At 39.2% G+C, this 24,359-nt stretch overlaps 1 protein-coding gene and 1 long non-coding RNA gene across 2 annotated transcripts in view; both read right to left on the bottom strand.

The window, feature by feature from the left end:
• The window catches only part of LOC107749941 (carbonic anhydrase 4-like), a 24,782-nt gene extending 8,542 nt beyond the window's left edge, over window positions 1–16,240 (bottom strand). The window contains exons 1-2 of the mRNA XM_016565191.1: window positions 16,181–16,240; window positions 10,632–10,812 (exon numbers count right to left, since the gene is read on the bottom strand). Of these exons, the coding sequence (XP_016420677.1) occupies window positions 10,632–10,812; window positions 16,181–16,240 (241 nt within the window). The remainder of the gene's footprint in view (window positions 1–10,631; window positions 10,813–16,180) is intronic.
• A 3,463-nt stretch (window positions 16,241–19,703) lies between these two features.
• Window positions 19,704–22,262, bottom strand: LOC107749944 (uncharacterized). Its single transcript, XR_001641100.1, has 3 exons — window positions 22,189–22,262; window positions 20,739–20,962; window positions 19,704–20,111 (listed from the first exon to the last, which is right to left on the bottom strand). It is a non-coding gene; the product is annotated as an uncharacterized LOC107749944 (long non-coding RNA).
• Window positions 22,263–24,359: the final 2,097 nt, after the last annotated feature.

The following is a 24,359-nucleotide window of genomic DNA, read 5'->3' as shown; positions in this document are numbered from 1 at the left end:
AAAAAAAAAAAAAAGTCTGTTCGCCTATATTCGCGATATTTGAACTCGAGACCTTGGTCGAAAATAAGAGGTCAACTACTGTAAAATAATACTACTGTACCATATAATGTCATTTATAGGCTATCTTTTGCGTTTTTGCGTTTATTTGCCATTTATGTCTAGCAAGGCTGATTATGTAGCTTAAAATGTGTAATGACTGTTTCCATTAGAAAAACGCAAAACAGAAGCATTTTCATTAGTGATCTCAGACTTTTGGACTCTACTGTATGCATATAAAACAGTGAAATTATACCGGACTATATTGAAAATTATGTGGATGTTGTAGTAGGCCTATATAATAACGACGATTGAAGTTGTGTTGATAATGGTTCCAAAAACAATAGTAAATTCAACCTTACAGTAAAACGTCATATATGCTGCATAATAATAAAATTTTGTAAAATATTTGAATGTTTTTTTTTTTTTTTACCATTATTAATTATAAAATATATGATTAATTTACACAACAAAACTATGTTATGAATAGGCTATGTATGTAGGCCTACACGTTATCATACAGCTCACGATAAAGTAGAGTCAACGTTCCGGTTCATTCAGTGTGATGGAGACAGTTGTGAACCCAGTAACGGCTGAACGATTCACTGATTCAAACCACTTCATGGGCTCATTAAAAAAACGGTTCATAAGAGTCATTGCTGGCGCCGTGTTCACTGGGTATAGACAGGCCTGATGGAATTAAATATGAGTGCACAAAAATTTTTCAGACTGTCTAGATTTTAAACTTGTCTTACATTTTTATTTTTGTAGCAGTTTGGAGCCCTAAATGTATAACCTATTATATTTCAAATAATTATACTATGGAATAATTATATGGAATATATTTTAAATAATTATATATTTTTGTGCAAGACATACAATAATTTAATTTAGTATTTTGTAATTTCAAAATGTAGCTTCTTTTGTTCTGCTTAGAGCAGTCATTTATTCAACTATACTGCCAGACAGCCAGAGAGATACACAGCCAGATAGACAACTAAAAAGCCAGAGACCACCCAGCCAGCCGGATAGATAGATAGATCGATAGATAGATAGATAGATAGATAGATCTTACCTGAGCAGAGCTCTAGAACCAACAGAACAGATAAGAGAGAGAGAATGGACTTCATGTCTACAATACCAATACAAATCTCACTGCCTTGTGTGGCAGGAACCAATTTTTATAGAGTAGCTAGAGGAAAAGAAGGAGGGGAAAGGGGGAGAGAGAGTTTTACAGGTAAGAGGTAAAATGACAGGTGTAGGGCAGCAAACTAGGGCATTTGAGGCCCTTGATGAGGACATTTAACTCTCACAATAACCCACGGCCAGTTGAACCTAGTGAAGTTTTCCTTGAGCTCTGGCTTAATGAGTTTGCTTTCTCAAACAGCCTGCAGAGGGCACTGTTTCACAGAACTACTAGAGCGTAAAACAAAACCTGTTTTTTATTTCTGTTGTAGGGCATGTAGTTTTAAGCACACTGTAAAGGTTGTCTTTGAAGACACACACGTGCTTCAAATCCTCTGAGAAATGAATGAGAAATGAATGCTGGTTGTCAGTGAGCTACATACATGTATATCCATGGAGGAAATAATTTCAGTCCCTCCATGCAGGTGACTCAGAGTCTAATTAAGCATGTGGGGTGTCAGGACATGTTTGGACGTTTTGACTTGAGTGAATGTTTTGAGAATGATGATGTAGAACAAAGCGGCCTGTCTTGTTAACCATGTCTTGTTGCTTTGACACTGAAATCAGTTAGCACGACAAGCGTCTAATTAGAGATAAGGGAAAACAACAATGCTGCTATCATAAATCACCCCAGCCTTTTTCCGGCATAATGAACGCACCCCATCCCTCTCTATTTCTTTGCCTCTTGCGATGCCGTCTTGGGCTTTTAATGATGGGAAGCCTGCGCTGTAAATTAAATTAATGTTAGCCCCCTCTCAATCATTCATCATTCCAATAAAATGACTGGAGTTGTTGTACTGCATCTTTAAAACGGAGAGACCTATTAAAAAGTCATTAAAGTCAACTCAGCATGAAGGTCTGCCCTGTCGAGCTTTAGCCAGCCAAAATGGAATGACTCCATTTTATGGACATCATATAGCATGGATGTGCAATTATGAGTAAATGAAGTGGAAGGTAAACAGTAGGCAGCAAAAAGACAGTAGAGAATTAAAGAAAGGACTTAAATATACTGTAGTGGTCCCCAGTTTTGATCTGTGATGCCTCATTGACTCGTAACTCATTGTGGAGAATCATAGATTAGAGCGTCTATTGACATCACAGTATGAGGTACTTAAAGGCACAATATGTACATTTTTTAATTAAAATATCCAAAAACCACTAGAACAGTGTTATATATTTTGCTGACTTGTGTACTTACATTATCCCAAATGTTTCGAAGAATGTTTAAATCCAGAGAAATAAGCAATTTAACTAGTGACACGGAGCGTGTCCATAGTGTCATTGTGTTGCCTGCCAATGACGTCATAACCCGCTCGTTCAGCGGCCTCGTTTCACTTCGACGGCTTTCAGCCTCACCCTGCTTCATTCTACTACGTTAATAAATCATTAGCTCATCCATGAACATGATTTCTGCCCGAGTCCCGTCGGATTGCATCGGCTGTGGGGATGAAGACCACAACTCCCATGATTCCACACTCAGTCACCACATCATCAAACTATGCTAGCTGGTCTTTGTTTATTTTGAATATGCGCCCTCTAGCGGCGAAAATTACATATTGTGCCTTTAAGAGATTCACTATATTTGTGTTTGCTGGTGTCACTATATTTGTAAGGACATCATATAGAAAAAATTTTGCAAAAATTGTACTTTTAGGGATATGACAGCTTGTAATCTTAAAGATAAATGAAAAATATGAAAAAAAAATTCCAAAATTGTATGACTGTCTTTCTTCTGTGGAACGTAAAAGAATGCATTTTACAATGAATTGAAGAATGAAGAATTTTGCCATTACCATTGACTTCCATTCTATGTCAATGGGAGCTAAAACTGTTTGGTTACTAACATTCTTCAAAATATCTTATTTTGTGATCCATAGAAGAAAGTCATAATCAGTTAAACGACATTATGGTTGAGTATGATGATGACAGAATTTTTATTTTTGGGTGGTTTCACACAAAACTGTCCTGTTAAAGAGACAGCTTTATAACTTATCTACTCCTAAAAAGTTCATATTAGTACCTTAAAGTAGAAAGGCAGTAAGGTAGGTTACTACAAAGTAGTAAGGTACTATATGAACCCCCTTAAGGTTACCGCCCCAGTGACAAGCTGTTGTAGCCCTAAAGGTCAGGTCACATTTACTGTTCACATTTAATCCATCCATCTGAATGGGAATCCACACAATTGGGAATTTTGTGTGAGAGCAAAAATAATTCTCCATGCAGATTTCACAAGGGTTTAAGTTGGTCATGCCACTCTGACCAACAATAAGGTGCTTGGTATGCAAGTAACTTCCATGTGAGCTGTGCTTTATACTTCGTTGTCACGTTCGCTACTGTGAGGGAACCGCGGAGTGAGAAACGAGGAGACGAGGAGTGCATCAACAAGGAGACTTTAATTACATCCAGGGAACCAGGAAAACACGTAGCAGGGGAGGTTGACATATACAATACCGGACAAAGAAAACTATGAACAGGACACACTATAAATACACAAGACTAGAGGATGGGATGACGAGGCACACCTGGAATTAGTGAAACCTAATTACACATGAGGGAAAACTGGGTCATCGAACACGTGGGGAGCAAAACACAAAACACGGAACAGAGTCTGACATTACTGGGGGGTGGGCGCTCTGGAGGCCTCTCAGGATAGGCTTACAGGGACGGACGGCCTCCAGGGCGGTACCCGTTCCAGGACCCATGGCGGATCAGGCAGACTAGGGAGCCATGGCGGATCAGGCAGATCGGGGAGCCATGGCGGAACAGGCAGCTTGGGGAGCCATGGCGGAGCAGGCAGTTAAGGAGGCCATGGTGGAACAGGAAGCTCGGGGAGCCATGGCGGAGCAGACAGTTCAGGAGGCCATGGCGGAGCAGACAGTTCAGGAAGCCATGGCGGAGCAGGGAGCTCAGGGAGCCTGGCCTCAGCACTCGGCCCGGCCTCCACGGACGGACCCCTACTACCCCCCCCAAAAGAATCCTTGGGGAGTATGTCGGTTTCAGAGGCTCTCCGTAGGCTTAACTCGGGAACTGTGGCCCTCCCTGGGCTTGACTTGGGGACTGGAGCCCTCCCTGGGCTGGACATGGGAACTGGAGCCCTCCTTGGGCAGGACATGGGGACTGGAGCCCTTTCTGTGCTAGACTCGGGGACTGGAGCCCTCTCTGGTCTAAACTCTGGGACTGGAGCCCTCTCTGGGCTAAACTCTGAGACTGGAGCCCTCTCTGGGCTAAATTCGGAGACTGGAGCCCTATCTGGGCTAAACTCGGGGACTGGAACCCTCTCTGGGCTAAACTCTGGGACTCGAGCACTCTCTGGGCTAAACTCGGAGACTGGAGCCCTCTCTGGGCTAAATTCGGAGACTGGAGCACTATCTGGGCTAAACTCGGGGACTGGAACCCTCTCTGGGCTAAACTCGGGGACTGGAGCCCTCTCTGGGCTAAACGCGGGGACTGGAGCTCTCTCAGCGGACTTGACTTTGGAGCGGCCGGCAGGCTGGTTCTGAATCGGGGCTGGACGCTCTCCAGACACCGGAGGATCCCTTGCCTCCAGCTCAGTCCTGTGGTGTCTGGGAGGTCCACGGGGCGATAGCAATTGGCCCTGATCCTGAACAGAGAGTTTAGCGTGGCGTCGTCCAGTGCTGTTTTCACGGCACAAAGGGGAGATCTCTGCGGGCTAGGGCGGAGAAGCAAGCGGCTATTTCCATGCCGCGGGAAGAAAACAAGGGAAAACAAAAGACTTTTCAAAAGGAAAACAAAAACATGGGCAGAAGGGGTGCCGCTTACTGTTTGTGGGTCTGGTATTCTGTCACGTTCGCTACTGTGAGGGAACACGGAGCGAGAAACGAGGAGACGAGGAATACATCAACAAGGAGACTTTAATTACATCCAGGGAACCAGGAAAACACACGTAGCAGGGAAGGTTGACATATACAATACCGGACAAAGAAAACTTTGAACAGGACACACTATAAATACACAAGACTAGAGGATGGGATGACGAGACACACCTGGAACTAATGAAACCTAATTACACATGAGGGAAAACTGGGTCATGGAACACGTGGGGAGCAAAACACAAAACACGGAACAGATGCTGCGTCTCAGTGTGCCTACTTATACTACACCCTTAAAGTATGTACTCTTTTGGTGAAAAAAAAAGTACACACTTTTGAGTGTGTAGTAGAAGAGTAGGCAAGCTTTGGGACATACTCCTAATCACGTCACACAATTGCGTCTTTAAAGGACCGCTCTGTCGCACCTGTTACACACACCCTGCCACTGTAAACTGGCCTGTCAATCACCTTGTCACAGTTAACATCCTCCACATTTAATTTAATTTAACTTCCTACTGGACTGGAGAGAAAAGAAGTAGCTCGTTGATCTGCCAGTCCCGGGTTTTTCATGCGGAGAACTCTGCTCATATTTTCTGCATAATGATGCATTTAAAAGTTCACGACCAAATGGATGATTATAAAAGTTCACATTACTGTTGCAGATGAAATATAACATGGATAACAATAAATAAATAGGGGACACATTATTCTAATCTCACATACTATTTAGGATGGATAGTATGAACATTGAGACACAGGGAGAGTCTGACAATCGCACACTATAGACAAACAATTTTTTGTCCACAAAATGTCATCAAAATTTGTGTCCGCACCTTGAATGTACAAATTTTGCATGTTTTTTTTTCTGATAGAGTATGCATGTATGCTTTGCATCAACTAAGATGGTAAACTGCCATTCACTGAAAATGGCATGCCAGTTTATAATCAGGAAACTCTAGCAGAGGTTAGTTATGTGCTTTGGAATTTTACAGCATATACTGTATGACAAATTTCTGATCATTACTAAAATGAAAAGTTGCTGCTTGTCTATCTCACTGCTCAGTCAGTTAATTACATTTACATTTAGTCATTTAGCAGACGCTTTTATCCAAAGCGGCTTACAAATGAGGACTTTTCACATGACAAAGGTTTTTTAGTGACGTGAGGCCACGAACCCGCAACCTTTGGGTTACGAGTCCGACTCTCTAACCATTAGGCCACGACTTCCCCTTCCCCTAATTAGGCTACTAATCAGAATTTCTGTATGAAGGCACCTTCTAAGAAATCTTCCAAGGCACTGTAAAAATCCAAACCAAATTCAAGTGAGCTTTAGACATAACCAAACAAATATTTGATGATTACAACACTTATTTCGCAGTAGAAATAACATTCTAATGGTAACGCATAGGGACCAGTTCTCACTATTAACTAGTTGCATATTAGAATGCCTATTAAGATATTGGCTGTTTATACTTATGAAGCACATATTCTGCATCCCTAATCCTACCCAGTACCTAAACTTAACAACTACCTTATTAACTATTAATAAGCAGCAAATTAGGAGTTTATTGATGCAAAAGTCGTAGTTAATGGATTGTTAATAGCGAGAATTGGACCTTAAAATAAAGTGTGACCATTCTAATAAAAGTGGATATTTATGAATTAATTTACTTCATAAACAACTTCACCAGGAACTGCTTTTTTCTTTTCTTTTATTATCTACTGCTTACACAGGATTGTGGCATATCACAGGCAACAGAGGATACACTATGCTGCCTTCAAACTAACCACAAATGACCTGAGTAGATAGGATGTTATGCAAACACTAGAGTTGGATGTGCCTCGATGAGTTTCTTTCTGCGTATGCAGCATTTTTCAGATTTGGGATGTAGCCATTGTATCATTCCTGCCTGCAGGGTTTCTTTATACATGATATTCGTGTTTAAAGAATTAAAATTGAGCACTTATTGTATTTTGGATACCATTACCAAATTTTGAGGGAATGAGAAAAATATTAAATATATATATATATATATTTTTACAATATAATTTAAATATAAAAATGATCCATTCTGATCTAGTCTTGGGATTTTATTTCCATCAAATGTGAGCATTTAATGATAGTCATGAAAAGTGTTGAACGGTAGGGGGTGCTGTGGCTTTTCTGATTAACAGAGAGCGGACCATACAACAGGAAAAGACTGGCTTTTGATGTTCAACTTCAAATATGAAAAAAATTAAATAAATAAAAGTTATTGTAGCTTCAGTTTCATAGGAGTGACGTCATTCAGATGACATGAGTCAGTGCATTTCCTAATTGGAAAAAAGCTTAAGACCGGTACCAGGTTCATTATGTGATTCCATCTCAAGTCCTTTAATAAACAATTAACTGTGCAATAGAGTGGTTAATTTGATAAAAGGACGATAAACATTTTCATTTGTTTGGGTCGCCATTCATCAGGATCCCACGGGGGACTGCAGCAGATTTTCAAGGATCCCAAGAGGTCAAACATCAATCACAGCCAAAGCCGAGCTATTCAATGCAAGCTGTCTAATTGGTATACAGTAAGATCACCTGGAAGTGCTGCTGGCAATTCATAGCCTTCGTTTTTGAAATAAAAGAGATTTGTATTCATTTCAAGCTCAGCTGCATCTTGCAAATGGAACAGTTATTGGTTACACTTCGCTGAGAGTCGTCGGGCATATAGGCTTTCTGTTTTGTGTTAGAAGGTCTGATTACCTCCTTAGATGTTTTAATCCACTTTGAATGAGCTGTGAGGAAGAACGAGAACAGCTGACAGAGTCCTGACAAATTGTAGGTGCTTGTGTGCAGTAAGGATCCAAATCCATCTTAATTGAAACAAAAGCATCTTGAAATCATTATCCATATCCATTTTTGAAACACGTCTGCAATTTAAATGAACAATCAACAGCTCCTTAATAGTTATTAGGATCATTAGCATCAATATGCACCTGGCAAATATGATTACCAAGCATGCATAAAAGAAGTTCAGGTACTGTACTGTGTCATGTCAGTACTTGAAAGGACAAAACAGCAGGCTACCTGACTTTGTTTTCAAAGCAGAGTATTACAAGAAAGCTATTGAGTCCTGCTCTCTCAGTCCCACACAGTCACCTCTCGTCATAGCTCCCTGGAACAAAATAAACAAGCCATCACATGGCCTCTGCCTGGGTCATAATATCATTTCCAATGGGTAAATGTTTTTTTATCCCCCTAGTGGTGCTGTGAGGTACTTAAATAAAACATTTCTTTCAAAATATTAATGTTTCATTGCTCTTTGCCCCCTTTCCAGCATAATCTCTGACCTAAGGGTGAGGAGCTTTCTAGTTTATGGAGGTCAAGGATACCTCATGGAGGAAGGCCCATGTTTTGCATGCATGAATTTATTAATGACCACCGGTGTTTTGGCGAGGCTGAAACAGACAGAGATAGAATGTTCATAGCCAAATCCTACGGAGACTCCTTCAGTTGTCAACTTTGGTTACCTGTGAGGAGAGAATCCTGCTTGGGAAAATTCTTGCCAGCTTTCAGTGAAGTAAAAACAATTTTAAGCTATGCTTCAACTTTTTGTACAGGCCCCACTTGGGTATTTTATAGAATGCAATAGTCGGGTTCCTGAAGTAAAATTCCTATTCATTTTCTTTATAAGAGAATTGATTTTTTATTTATTTATTACTACTTTGTAACCATTAAAAGGAGACTAATGTGCGCTACAAGGTTGTTAATCGATGGTATATACATTTGTTGAAGCCATCAGCATTATTTTAGCTTTTTTTTTTTTTTAAATAGTCATGTTTAACAGTGGAATTCTTGGTGTAAAACTGCATTACCCATGATTCTTCAAAAAGAAAAATCCACCAATCAGGGAATGATGACAAGCTAATTTCGCCCATGCGCTCACATGAAGCACTTTAAAGGGGTCATATGATGCGATTTCAAGTTTTCCTTTCTCTTTGGAGTGTTACAAGCTGATTGTGCATAGATAAGATCCCTGACACATTATTAACTGTCTTGATATTTACTTTGAAAGCTGACGCTCGCGATTATGGTAAGGGGCGTTACATTTCAGACAAGTGCTTGCGGTTTTCGGCCAATCACAATGCACTGGGTTAGCTGGCCAATCAGAGCAGACTGCGCTTGTCGGAGGAGGAGGGACTTTGTAGAAAATGAAGCGTTTGAGAGACCTACAATAATGTACAGTATTTGAAAAATAATGTGTTTTTTGAACATTAAAGCATGTCAACATATTCTGTTACACCAAATACACAAAATAATGATCTTTTAAAAAGCATCATATGACCCCTTTAAAAAAAAATTCTGATAGGAAAAATTAATGAAAAAAATACTGAACCTACTTTCCAGTGCTGCTGAAAAAGTGGGCAGGCACTAATGCACTTTATTATGCGACTGTGACAAGTGTCGCCCATAGGTTTCTGAAGAGCATTTTTGAAGCCCAAAGTGGGCGGAGCCAGCCATCACCAGCTTGGCAGCAAAGAGGGCAAAGAGGCAGGATTTGGGTGGAGCCAGTCGATGAATTGCAGTTTAAGTCACTTCCCTGTTGGATTCAAGAGAGAGACCGGAAGGTTGCGGCTTGCACTATACACTATATTTGTGACCCCGCCCACTCCTCATGTATATTAATTATCAAATAGGTACATGGAGAGTCAGGGTATGAAGTTTAGGATATTATTGGATATTATATGACAAATCCACAAGCAAATCCTCAAGTTCCACAGGGAAAATGATATAAAGCATACCGTAAAGTGCAGCATTGTAGGTATGTGTAACGCTCTTCAACAACAGCACATTTACGAGTGTGAGAGAGAGTACGCAAACCGTAAGAACCTTTCTGATCAGTTGTGCTATGTGATGCAATATGAATGTATCTCATTTGCGCATTTTGTGTGGACAGACAAGCAGGAATCATATCGCATCTCGCCTGGTTAGGACACTATGTTATTGCATGGTTCATTGAAGAACCGATATCAGTCTTTAGAGTTCATTCAGGAACCCTTTTGTAAGTTCTTCAGAGAACTGCCCTTTTTGAAATGGTGACTAGAGGTTCTCAAGAAGGTTCTTTCAGTGTGGTTGTGATCTGAGGAACCCCAAATGGTGTCCTGTATCTTTTCAATTTTACAGTGTACTCAGAAAGTGCTTCTCAATGATTTATGCGCTTTATAATGTTACCTCTTTTATTATCAAATTCAGAATCAATTGATCAATGTGTTATTGTTCTCCAACATAAATTGCATATATACCAATTTCTTGAAGCCAGTGCCACCAGAGCATGAAAAGCACACCACAATCCATCACCCTCCAGAGGAACACCTATCCCATCATACCTTTCACCCTCCCAATCAGATGAAGCTAGGCCTATATATTCCTCATACCTATTCACCCCTGCCAATATTAATAGAGTGTCATGTACAACAGTCAATATTCTTAATATCAATTTTACTGCTTGGCAGTCTGTGACAAAACATGTGCTGAGGGTTTGAGATGCTAATTTAAAAGCTGCTGGTGGATTGATTGTGTGATCACGCATGGTTATTCCGTACTTGTAATAGCGGTGTGCGGAGACGTGTGGCGTGGAGCCGTGTCTCTTGCGATCATACATTTTGGAGTGCTGATTAAATGTGCCATCACTGAATGGTACATCTCAGCTTCATCACCCTGTGGGGGAGGACCGGAGGAGGGTGTGCTGCATGATGATTCAGGATGCGAATGAGGCCTGGAAGTCTAAAATTTGGAAGATGTTCACAAACTGTTATAGAGAATGTCTTTACTCACTTGGTAAAACTCTTTTAACAGTTCCAAACATAAGTCTAGTATGTTCAGAAGTTCTGTATAATATAAATTTGAAGGTGATCTTTGGCTTTTTGGTCTCACATTCAGTGAAGAAATTTTAAAGAACGTTATATTCAAAAACAGGATGTAAACCTATGCGTTTTGGCAAAGAATACCTTCTTCGGGGTCCTCTTTTAACAGTGTTTAGAAAGGACAAGACAAGAGACCTAATGAGGAAGTCTCTTTGAGTATTTGAACTTATTGCGCAATATCATATTTTTAAACATATACTCTCATTAAAACTAAACCAACACATTCAAAAACTGAAATCCACTGTGGCGTTTTACTGTGTTACTCCAGGAACTCTTAACTTTTCCACTCATTAAGCACAAACTAATAACCTTTATAAATACCACTCTAACATATAATTAACTTCAAGACCTAAATTGCTGTTTTAGTCGTCGAAGAAAAGATCAGAGATATTGTGAAACATTGCCTTTTCTGGTAAACCTAATTAGTCTCTAAATTCACCACAGTTAATGTATTATTCTCTCCGGAAGCAAAGCGAATTAAGGGGATAGTTCATCCAAAAATGAAAACTCTGTCATCATCCCACCCTTAAGTCGTTCCAAGTCTGTATGAGTTTCTTTCTTCTGTGGAACACAATATAAAGACTGTACATGTCTGTTTCTCATACAATGACAATGAATAAGAACTAGCTTTCAAGCTTCAAAAAATGACGTGAGGCACCATGAAAGTATCATAAAAGTGGTCAAGATGACTCGTGTGCTATATTCCAAGTCTTAGAAAAGTCATATGACAGCTTCACATGTGATAGTCATTATTTACTGAAAGGCGCTCCAGAGAACGGATTCATTTGATTCAATTCCCATTCATTAACAAATTATGGAGACAAGTTTTGTGAAGTTGAAAGTGAAAGTGAAGTGGCATGTGACCAAGTATGGTGACCCATACTCGGAATGGTCACTCTGCATTTAACCCATCCAAGTGCATACACACACACACACACACACACACACACACACACACACATTTTGATTTTCACATGATTTTCAGTAAACAGTGAATGGCAGCAAACAAAGTCATGTTCCATGGCTTTAAAATAGAGAAATTTCTCCCTTTGTGTTCCACAGGGGACAGAAAGTCATACAGGTTTGGACTGACATGAGGGTGAGTAAATGATGACAGAATTTTCATTTTTTGGTGAACTATCCCTTTAAGCATATGGCATCCTGACACTTCAATCCTGCCTCAGCTATGACCGCATGTGTCGGCTACCCTTGTCTGTCATCTTAACGATATCCTGCTCATCAAAAAATCTCCCAGGCATCCATCACTCTAGCCTGTTTATATATCTGACCGGTGGAGAGATCCCATAGAAAGCTGATGCCACCAAGGTCTTTTACCCAAATTGAATTCTGTCCCAGATCAAAGGTCAGCTTTTCGTCTTCTCACCCCTCTCTCTGTGAGATTGCTCTACGCAATGGTGAGGCAGCGAGTGGCTCTGTACTGAAGCTGATGGGGGCAGAAGAGAGAAGGTCATGGACACAAACAGCAATCTTGTTTCTCCAGCTCAGTTTACTCGCTCTCCAGTTACTGTGAGACACACAGCCTATGCAACTATCGTTTGTCTAAGTGTGTGTGTGAGTGTGTACATGCACATATCTGTATGGGAGATAGAGAACATGTGAAAATAGCAGTTCCATCAAGGCAATGCAATGTGCAATTCCCCCGGACAGATTCAAGTCAAAGAAGTTATTCCCAGTCTGAATGCAGGGGGCTGACAGACAGCTCAGACCTGAGTGAAAGAAGATTACAAAAGTCTTCTAAAATGAAGGTGACCTCCATTTCATAGATCTGTGGATGTTTACCATTCTGAGTGACCGGACATTCGATAACTTCATATGAGGGACAGCCGGGGTGGGTGTGTGTGCGCGTGTGCGGATGTAATTAACATCCACAGTGATACGGGGAGGTCAAGCTCTAATAGACTCTGGCCACGAGTCTCATTGTGAGGGATGCCGCTAGCTGAAATTTAACTAAATGCAAGACAGCTCTGAGACAGGCAACTGATTGGAAATAAATGAGAGAGTTGAATTAAGACAAGACAAAGGTGGATTAGCCAGGGCTTCTTAATGAACACTGTGATAAAGTGAATAAAACAACTGTGGTTGATTAAAGGAGAGAGTCAAGACGTCTGAACTGGGCCTTACTAACTTACTAACAGAGTCAGTAATTGGAGGTGTCAAACTCATAAGATCATGTCAGCAAAAAGTTACAGCCTAGATTTGTTCATTTATTATGGAAAGAATCAGTATTTTTGAATGAATCTTTTATTGAACACTGTAATGAAGTGAATAAAACAATGTGGTTGATTAAAGGAGAGAGACAATTAGGAGAGAGATTAAAGGCCCTGCCAACTTCAGAACCAGAAACTGGAAGAGTCAAACTCAGCAAAAAGTTAGAGCTTAGAACGGAAAGAATCATTTTGTTCATGTAATGAATCTTTTAAGTGAACAAATCATTCTCCCCAGCTTTCAAAGACTGATGTAGAGCATGAACCAATAGGATTTTGAGTGTGGGCCATGACAGTACAGTTTTATTGGTTAAAACGAACACAGTCACTTCACATAATGACTCGCTGTTTTGAATCTGAACGAGATTCAGAGTGACAACAAACGAAATTTAGTTCATAAAACGGAGAAGGGGCATGTAAGTCAGTCTCATTCGCAACAAGAAGCTACACAGCAAACACAGAACATTCTGTTATCAGAACTATTAGTAAAAGATTCACGAAAAATTCACTCTTTTGATGTAATCGGTTTGCAAAAAGGACTGACATTTTTCATGATTAAGATTCATTCGGACAGTTGAATCACGCACTGAACCATTTGCAGAGGTTTCTCACAGTTAAATGAACAATAGGGAAAATAATATATGACATTGTCATTTGTGAGGAAAATGCTTGTAATGTCTTAAACATTTTCTGGTATATCTTGGTATATCTTGGTAGACTTGTAAACGCAAATTTTAATAAAGAATAATACGATTAATTGTGTTTGACTCTTTCTAGTTTAATGATTTAACGACTCATCACTATGCACAAAAAGACATTCACTTGTTGCTACATACTGGCATGACGATATAAACTGCAAAAAGTGTTATTGAACGAATTAGCCCACTTGACATAGACTGAAATGCTTCAGCAGATAACATACAAATAGCCCACCTGAAAAAGATAATGGTGTGTCATTATGTCTGAGGAGGAGCTTGAGGATTTTAAAGTCTGTGCTATGAATGCTGCAGTGTTTGGTTCTCTGCATCATTGCTTGTGTATAATTGCCTTTAAGTGGCATCATTAAGAGATTGTGAGAGACAGTGAAGCTGTTTGGAGAAAACATCCTCAGCAAAATCACATTATCACTTTACACAGTGCTGTCAATCCACAAGGATACCACACTTGACAAGAATATTTATTGGCAGCATGTGTTGCAATGAACTTGCTTTGTGCCAAACCACTGCATTACGAAAAGTGGGCTATTTTCTTGTAAGTGGTCTCTCTGATTCCCTGTGCTACTAGGAACAAGATCTACCTCTCTTTTCTGAATTTTCTATTCCTCTTGACTTGCACAATCAGTATATGGAGTATAAATGACCATGGCTTCCCTCTTGCAATGAATTATAAGATATGCACAGGAAAAATTTATTGTAACATCATTGTGCATATAGTACAATAGCGAGCACTCTATATTTTGTGACTAAAATAATTGGCCTTCTGCATACATCTGGAATATCAACTAGCCTGTTAGATTTATTCAAAGCGCACGTTAGTTCATTCTCAGTGGCAGTAAAGTTTCCTTTTCATGTTATAATTTCTGATATTCGTCAGACTGTAATAGCATGCAAACCTATCAGGCGCACAGTTTCACATCCCTGTCAAAACATGGTTTTCTCCGTTATCACAACAAAGTCATAATCACATCACCAGCTGCAGAGACACTGTGACATGCATGTCATGCAGGCTGCTAAACTCAGACCTCAATCCATAGAATTTAATTAAATGTGTATTTACCAAATATGCCAGTTTTTAAAGCATACATGATGCTTCCCTAAGAAACTGGCAGTGAAGAATATGTCCCTCAGTGGACAAACCTCATTAAAACAGACCCGTCCTTGTATCCGCACAATTGTGAGTGTGATATTGCCGACACAGTTCAATAAACAAGAACTAACTTGGGTTTTAGACACATTATTGACACTAATTTTGTCTATTTTTGCTCTGTCTGTGAAAATAGTTCCAAACAATGTCCCTGAGCAACACACAGTTGTGGCATTCCCAAATGAATCAGTGTTTTTGAATGAATTAGTTGAGTGAACAATTCAGTGATTCATGCATAAAGACCAAGTCCTCGTCCTACAATTTTTCTTTTTCCGATAATCAGTTACACTTGGATGTACATCACAGTACAAAAGATCTGTCGCTACTTAAGTTGCATCTCGACTTTAATGTTGTCTGACATCATCATCAGACATCACTTGACCAAAAAGATTTATTCCGCTTTGTTCACTGATTCGTTCAGTATAAGCCTTAACATTGTATACATACACACACTTGCAACTTTATAAGGTACAGCTTGCTAGTATCGGCTTGGACCCCCCCTTTCCTTCAGAACTGCCTTAATTCTTTGTGGCACAGATTCAACAAGGTGCCGGAAACATTCCTCCGAGATATTGCTCTATAGTGACATGATAGTATCAAGCAGTTGCTGCAGATTTGTCAGGTACATCCATGATGCAAATCTTCCTTTCCACCACCTCCCAAATGTGCTCTATTGGATTGAGATCTGGTGGCTGTGGAGGCCATTTGAGTATAGTGAAATCATTGTCATGTTCAAGAAACCAGTTTGAGATGATTTGAACTTTGTGACATTGTGTGTTATCCTGCTGGAAGTAACCGTCACAACCGTACACTGTGGTCATAATAGGATGGACTTGGTCAGCAACAATACTCAGGAAGCCTGTGACATTTAAACAATGATCAGCTTGGTATTAAGGGGACAAAGTGTTCCAAGAAAATATTCCCCACACCATTACACCACCAGCACCAGTCTGAACTGTTGATGCAAGATAGGTTGGATCCATGCTTTCTTGTTGTTTAAGCCAAATTCTGACTCTACCATCTGAATGCCGCAGCAGAAATTGAGACTCATCAGACCAGGCAACCTTTTTCCAATCTTCTGTTATCCAATTTTGGTGAGCCCGTGCAAATTGTAGCCTCAGTTTCCTGTTCTTAGCTGACAGGAGTGGTATCCAGTGTAGTCTTCTGTTGCTGTAGCCCATCTGCTTCAAAGTCCGACATGCTGTGCATTTAGAGATCATCTGCAATCCTCAGTTGTAACAAGTGGTTATTTGAGAAACTGTTGCCTTTCTATCAGCTCAAACCAGTCTGGCCATTCTCCTCTGACATCTGGCATCAACAGGGCATTTTCACCCACAGAACTGCCACTCACTGATATTTTCTCTTTTTTGGACCATTTTCTGTAAACCCTAGAGATAATTGTGTGTAAGAAATCCCAGCAGATTAGCAGTTTCTGAAATACTTAGATCAGCCCGTCTGGCACAAACAGCCATGCCACATTCAAACTCGCTTAAATAATCTTTCTCCTCATTTTGATGCTCGACTGCAGGTTGTCTTGACCATGTACATGCCTAAATGCATTGAATTGCTGCCATGTGATTGGCTGATTAGATATTTATGTTAACAAGCAGTTGAACAGGTGTAGCTAATAAAGTGGCTGGTGAGTATATACTATGTTTTATATGCAGTCACAACATTTCAAAATGTACATGTACAAGGCCATCCTTAGCTGATGCGGGGCCCGGTGCGAGGTAGGGAGTGGGGCCCCCCTCGGTCCGTTCACGATCGCGTTCCTTGTCCCCCTCGGTCCGTTCGCCGTGGGGCCCCCTCAAGCGTGGGGCCTGGTGAGACTGCACCAGTTGCACCACCCTAAGGATGGCCCTGTACATGTACACAGAACATATACGGCAATGAGTATTTTTTCTCAGATATGTCCTTCTTAGTTTGAAAGCACAGCACAGGAGAAATAAAACATACCAGAGTGCTTATATAGGACTTTCTAGACAAACTCGTTCTTACCAGTCCCCTTATTTCATTTTCCTCCAGGAATTGACCTAAATGATGAAGCATTCTGAGTGAGTTTCTGTGGTGGAAACCCAGTAATATTCTATATAAAAGGAGAAACTCCCTTAAGACACTGTTAGATTGTGGAGAGAAAGAGATTTGCCTTATTAGCCTCAATCACACAAAAAATTGTCAAATGTCCTTGAGTAGCAACTTCACAGGCTGTCTGATGCGACAGAGAATTACAGCTAGACCAAAAGAATGAGAAACAAAGAGAGAGTAATAAAGAGAGACAAAGTTGATGGAGAATGAACTCCGTTCTTTCCTTTGCTCTCCATTACTGAGGAGAGGCCAGGCTCCCTAATGGATCCCTGTCAGCATCAGACACTTCAACATCTTCAGTCAAGCAGAATGAAAGACAACTCCCCTGACTCCATAAAGAGCCTTTCCGTGTCACTCGCCTGCTTCTTCCCAAGCCAGATTATGTTATGTCAGTTTCGGACAGTCCATAAACTTACCTAACGTTGCCAGCGGTGCAAAAATTGATCTGTATCAGTCTGATTTATTGTGTGTTGGACCGTTTGTCCATTCACAGAATTACATGGTCAAAACATCTGGAGAGATGCCAAAATTCAAGTGATGTACTTAGTCTGAATCTGAATATGAGATTTAGTTTGAATAAATCTTTTAATAGATCTGAGGAGTTATGTAAACATGTAGAGCATTGCTCTAACAACACCAAGATTACAGGTTTGACCAGGGAACATTCTCGAAATAAACAAAATACTGGTGACAAACACGTCAGTCATTATAAAGATATCAAATATTAATGAAACCCTATATAAAAGACATAATTCTATCTAAATTTTATTACATTATGTACATTTTCAGCTATTTATGTAAATGTTTCAGTGCAAATACTAAATCAGCTATTCTATTTAAATTGTGTTTTGACAATTTAGTAAAAAAATGTAAGCAATGACAGACAAAACAGAATCCAAGTAAAAGAGATTCATCTAAAAGGCAAATTTATTCTATGGGCTCTTATACAGGCATATGTAAATATATTTTAATTGCTCATTTTTAATTCAAGATGTGTCAACGCTTTGAATTCCATTTGAATGATTTCACGCAGTTAGCCAATAGGCTTTAATGAATAGCAAAATATTACAAATTTGCAATTTGTATTAAATTAAAATAATAACACTTGTAACAACTTGCCACTTGGGTCGATCTATCCAAATTCTGTGGAGGCCATTTACCCCATTAAAAACATTAATGTTAATGTTAATGTTCAGATGAAATTATAAAATTAAGAAGAGCATAATCATTCCTTAATTATGTTGAGATGAGATTTTGTGCCATCTATGATCAAGAAAAAAAAAACCATATTACCCTAATAATTTTATAATGTTAATATACTACCTATCATGTACTTGTTAGGAGTTCTTGAATTTGTTCATTATAAAGTCAAAATCTTTTAGAATGAGCGTGTATGCATCAAATGCATTATGCTTTAAAAGGCCTGCATGCTCAACTGTGCACAAGATGGAGTGGAACACAGAAAATTAAGTATACCTGGGCCTTAAGTGTAAAGTGTCTGTCAAGTGCATGGAATATAAATGTAAATGTCCTATCACTTTGCATTTTTCACATAAGCCAGTCTAACTGCAAAACAAGAGAGTTTACCTGCTTAGCTTCTGCTTGTAGAGATTATGCAGGTTTGAGTTTTTTTTTGCAAGCAACATACAGTACTGTATATATCTGTAGCTTATATACACTTAAAAATAAAGGTTCTTGATTAGCACCTATGGTTCCAACTTCAAAGAAGAACCTTTAACATCCGTTGAACCTTTCCATTGCACTACAGTTTTTTAAAAATGTTCTTCACACTCAGAAAAAATGGTTCTTTTAAGAATTCATCACTGGAAGGTTCTTTAGGGAACCCAAATATGGTTCTTCTATGGAATCACTGCAAAACCCCCCTTTTGGAACCTTTATTTTTAACAATGTATATTAGATCATTTAGAGTAGGGGTTCTCCACTCTGGCCCTTGAGGTCCACCTGCAGAGATGACCTCAAACTCAAATCAAAGAATTCAAATATTTTAGAGTATCTTATGCCGGGTTCAGACTACACGATATTTGATAGTCACTGTGTCAGATTACATGATTTTGACTCCTAAAATCTTCTATTGGTCAACGTCACCAATGTGACAGAACTCGTCGTGGACGACGGAAAAAAATTAAACATGCTAGTTTTTCTGTCGTGATGTCGTGAAGCATCGCAGACGCGGAATCGGTTGTCGTCCACTATGACACACCACACGTGCTGAAACGATGGAATCTTGCGTCCCGACGCCCATTGTCGTTTACGAATCCCCACGACACCCTACGTCAAGCAAATCGTGGCAAAATCGGGCTAAAATCGTGTAGTCTGAACCAGGCATTACTCACTTAAAAATAAAGGTTCCAAAAAGGGGGTTTTCACAGCAATATCATAGAAGAACCATGTTTGGTTCCCCAAAGAACTTTCAGTGAACCGTTCTTAAAAGAATCATTATTTTCTTAATGTAAAAACCATTTTAATAATCTAGAGAACCTTTTTCCAATATAAAGAAATGTGCAATGGGAAGGTTCCATGGATGTTAAAGGTTCTTCATGGAACCATCCATGCCACTTTTATTTTTAAGAATGTAGAGGGAAAAAACAATTGGATCATGACATCATCAAGTGCAAGTAATTCCCCACATTTTTCTGAATTAATACAAAATCTGCATTACGGAATTTCTTTTTTTTCAACCACTGACAACATGAACTCAATATGGAGAGTGTGGTGAATTAATTGGGCTATTTTAACAGCGGTGGCACAGAGCCTAAACTACCAGCAGAGCAGACACTGACAAGAGGCCAGTGAAGGCTTTTGAAGAGTGGATCAAAGCGGAGAGTCTTTGATGATCCCGCATGGCTGAGCTGAGGAGGAGCTGCTGTGAAGAACTGGAACCCCCCTCAATCAAATCAGAAGCAAGTGCTCATCTTAACCTTCGCTCTCCACCCCTTTATCACATCAACAGGTGCTTTCACGCAGCCTTCAAAAGAGCAATGTGCAAAACACCTCACTGAAAAGTAATAGTGGTGAATAATTTGAAAAAGTCACTGTTGTATGTCTTGTGGAAGGTCACACTATGCATTTCTTGGATTCTATGAAAGTATTTGAAATATAACTATATGGAAACTTGTTAGAAAATGTGAGCAAATGTCTTTTTTTGATGCATGCATAATTCTTGCTTAAAGTTTGTGTGAAGCATAAAGCGTGCAAATGGCTTGCAAGTTATTAAAGATGTGTGGAAAATACTGTTCTTTCCATTCATCAAAAAATCTGAAGCTGCACAACTCTTTTTAACATTGATAATAACAAGATTTTTTTAAACACCAAATCAGCAAATTAGAATAATTTCTAAAGGATCATATGAAAACTGGAGTATGCTGAAAATTCAGCTTTGCCATTACAAATTACATTTTAAAATATATTAAAACAGTTGTATGAATTGTAATATTTCACAACATAACTGTTTTTACTACACTTTTATTTTTATAAGCTTCTTTCAAAAAAATAAAAAAATCATTCCAACCACAAACTTTTTGAACAGTATGTAGTATAAGAGATATAAATCTGCAATTACAAGAAATAAAATCATAATTAAAGTCACAATTACCTTTTTACTCTGAGGCTGAAACGGTCCAGTGCTGTGATTAAATTTGCGTGTGGCAAACGCATCTCCCAGAAGTCACCTCATCAGCGAGAGAGTGGTCACAGCACGTTAGCAGAATGTGTGGTGGGATCTTGTTGGCCGTGGTCAGTGCTGCGCAGGGTACTTGTGTTTAACATTCCCTTCGTGTTTTGCCCGTGTGACCCTACCGAGGGCACTCATCTCCACTCCTGCAGAGAGGAAGGTTAAAGCGCAACTATTCCCTCACCACTGCCGGCCTACTTTCCCTTTGCCACTGTTTGCCCCTTCTATCTCTTTGTGCAGCCAAGCATCGACCTTCCCAATGGCAGGTCATTACTTTTTCCTCAGCTTTCTGTTTCCATTTCAATTCCTGCTGAAATGTCCTGCTGTTTTTTCGGCAATTTCGATATCGAGATGCTGAAAGAGGTTCAGAAGCTATATCAGGCTATGTGCTTGCAGATGAATTTTGTTGGGAATCGCGTGTGCTTCAACGCTTTAAATATTAACTGGTCCATATGGGGCCTCGACACGCGCTAACATGACACGAGTATGTCTGGAGATTCCGTGGAGCCATTGGAGCATCCCAGAGCAATTTCCTAGGTCATCCAGGGCGGGACCTGCTTTATCTCTCTCAAATTTGACACATTTGCTTCTGTGCTTTTGGATCTATGATACGACACAATTTTTTTAAAAATAAAATAAAATAAAATACATTCAAAATGCAATTCATGACTTGAACGCACCTTTCCACTATGACGTGTTTTTTTTTTTTTATTAATTTTTGTATTTTTGGACATTAAGTTAAAAGTGTCAGAGTGATACAACTGTCCTGATATCACAATGAAGAGAAAAAAACCTCATTAAATTCAAAACCTTGACATAATATATTTTTTTTCTTAGAAAAAAAAACTGAATTGGTGATTTGGAAACCTTCCGCAAAATCAAAGTCATTTGGCGCAACCAACATGCCAGTCATTAAGTCAACTAAAATATAAAAGAATTTTACCTTTTTATGATAATGTTATTTTAGATTGCAATATATCATTTGTAAATAAAACAATAAAGCAAAATAATAATGTAAAATATGTATGCATTATTAATTCACAATGTCTTAAAAAGGTTTGAGATACTCCTTCAGAAAAAAAAAAGTATAAACTTCAAATGAAAACGTTTTCAAAACCATATAAAATTAACATGAATACAATAACTATATTTCTAAGAAATTGGTACATGTGTTTTAAACTAGATTTTTAAAGATTTTTTTTCCTTTTCTTTATCACCGACGCTGTTATTTGTTATTGGCTCTCTTAACAGTTGGTGGTGTGCAGTTTAATTAATAATTCAGATAACTCTATTGAAGAATTTTTACATATCTATTCCACAAATATTCCATTAACCCAGTGTTTCTCTCAATAAACAACTGATTTGTTTTTACCAGTTCTCCAGTGTGCTCTATTTCACGTTGCTATTCTATAAATTCAACTTCAAAGACATGAAAGGGATTATAAAATGCTGTTTGTTTGTTATGATGTGTATTGTGTTCTCTCTTTAATACTATAAGCACTTGTGCATGTGCTCGCCTGCTAATTCTACACACCTGAGACTAATACAACCTCGTTAAAGTAATAAAAGCATACGGTGGCGGCCTTTATCTCACTATTCCATATGGCCTTTTATTGAAAGCCAGTTTGTCATGTGACATCCTCCAAATTGGATGTTTTCTCCAAAAACAGGCATGTTGCAAAAAGACAAAACTCCCCAGAGCACCTAAATTTGTCTGTTGGTGTCTAGACTGCCGTAGCTATAGATCTCAGGCCATTCAGACAGGGGGGAGTGTCAACTGTTTCTTACAAACACCTGCTAATTGGATGGCCTCTCAGTGCTTGTGTTTCCTAGGCTGGCACACCGCCACGGACATTGAGGAGTTTGTCTTTCAATGCCGAAAAAAAAAACATAGCTAAAGGCATTCCACCCTCTGTGGAGAGGTCTTCAATGATTAGTATGTTTGACTTCCTAATGCGTTTGACACCGTATCACCGTGTTCTCTGTAATTGCTTCATTCCTCAGAGTCCTACAGGTCGACTTTTGAAGTCCAGATATTGTCAACGTGCCTCATGTGAACATATCTCAGGGGTCAAAAGGCCCCATGTACATCAAGCAAAATCGAAGAGCGAACTGGTGTGACATCATTTAAAATGAAATCAGGAACGAAATCCCATCTTGCAACATTGACACTGGTATTGAACTAAACTCAAATGAATCAACACTGAACTGACTCGAGTTGAACTTTGCCATTCTGTTTGCAAATGGTAATTTCAGGAAACTATGGTTGTGGGAAATACAGAATCATGTTGGTAATGACAGAACTTGTGAGAAGTTGGCTAACAATGCTTTTGAGAAACGTGCATGTGACTAGTAAACACCTTCGAACTACCTTTGGTCCATGGAGATTACGTAATAGGTAGATGTGCTCTAAGGCTCCACCTTCTTTGATGTGGAAATGATCTCTCGTTAATACTGTAGCTTCTATTCAGTCCATCAATTTCAGAAGCAAGTAAAAAACATGAACACAGTGGAGTGCTGTTTTATAGCAGAAGTTGTAAATCTAACTGAAAGTGATGTTTAAAACTGTAAAGCTGCTTTAAAGTAATCACGCAGCCTAATTTTCATTTTTGGCTGAACTAACCCTTTAACTTGATTGGAGTGCTGAATTGTAGAGCTGGTGCAAACACATCCACATCACTATGATCAGATGGTTAACTGCTGTTTTCTCACTCTGTTATTTTTGTTGTGTGTTTATATTATAATTGAGAGGAAAGTTGCAGCACATGTTTACCTTATAATCTAAAGCCATGCTCAGCAGCGTAGGCAGCGTCAGGATGTGCGCTGTCATTACACCGCTGCTCAGGTATTTCCAACATCTTTTTACTCCTATAAGCAAAGATCTGATATGATATGATGTATGATATTTTAAGAACATTGCCATGATTATATCGGGCATTAAGAATCCTTGCTTTGTACAGTTCCTCATCTCAAATTTTTCCTTTAATTACATAAGCTATTTGAAATAAGTTATTTTGTGTGATTTACTCAATTTTTGATTTCGCATATTAACACTGAGCTGATTTCATCCTTAAGTTTCAATGCAGGTCACAGTTAATTCTTGGGTAGAATCTCATCACCGCTACCCCTGCCACATCTGATCCTGAACTAGTTTGACAGCCTGATGTTTCCCATAATATTTCAGAGGGTAAATAGACACAGCCGTCCATTTCCCCCCATTTTTCGATTTTGATTCCACTCATATTTGCTGATGGATCAGGCCTTGACCTAATTAGAGGTGATTTCGCAAGAACACTAGAGAGTTGAACTATTTTCTGTTGACAGGGGTTTTTACATCACTGTCACTTTGATCACTGACTCAAATTGTGTACAATGAAATGCTGTCAAGTTGTGGTCATAAGGGAATCGGCCTGTGAAAGTGCTTAATGTTAATTTCTACCACACTGCCATTATAAACGCCATTGTCTGCTTGTCATCACTTCACAGAGAAATGGACGTGCTATTCCAATGAGATCTCCTCTCAGTATAGGAGCACAAGATTAC

This window comes from Sinocyclocheilus rhinocerous, unplaced genomic scaffold (assembly GCF_001515625.1).
Source record: "Sinocyclocheilus rhinocerous isolate Xijiao unplaced genomic scaffold, SAMN03320098_v1.1 scaffold320, whole genome shotgun sequence".
NCBI classification, from domain to species: Eukaryota; Metazoa; Chordata; class Actinopteri; order Cypriniformes; family Cyprinidae; genus Sinocyclocheilus; species Sinocyclocheilus rhinocerous.
The sequence above is the reverse complement of the archived record's forward strand: the minus strand, read 5'-3'. Positions and strand labels throughout refer to the sequence as shown.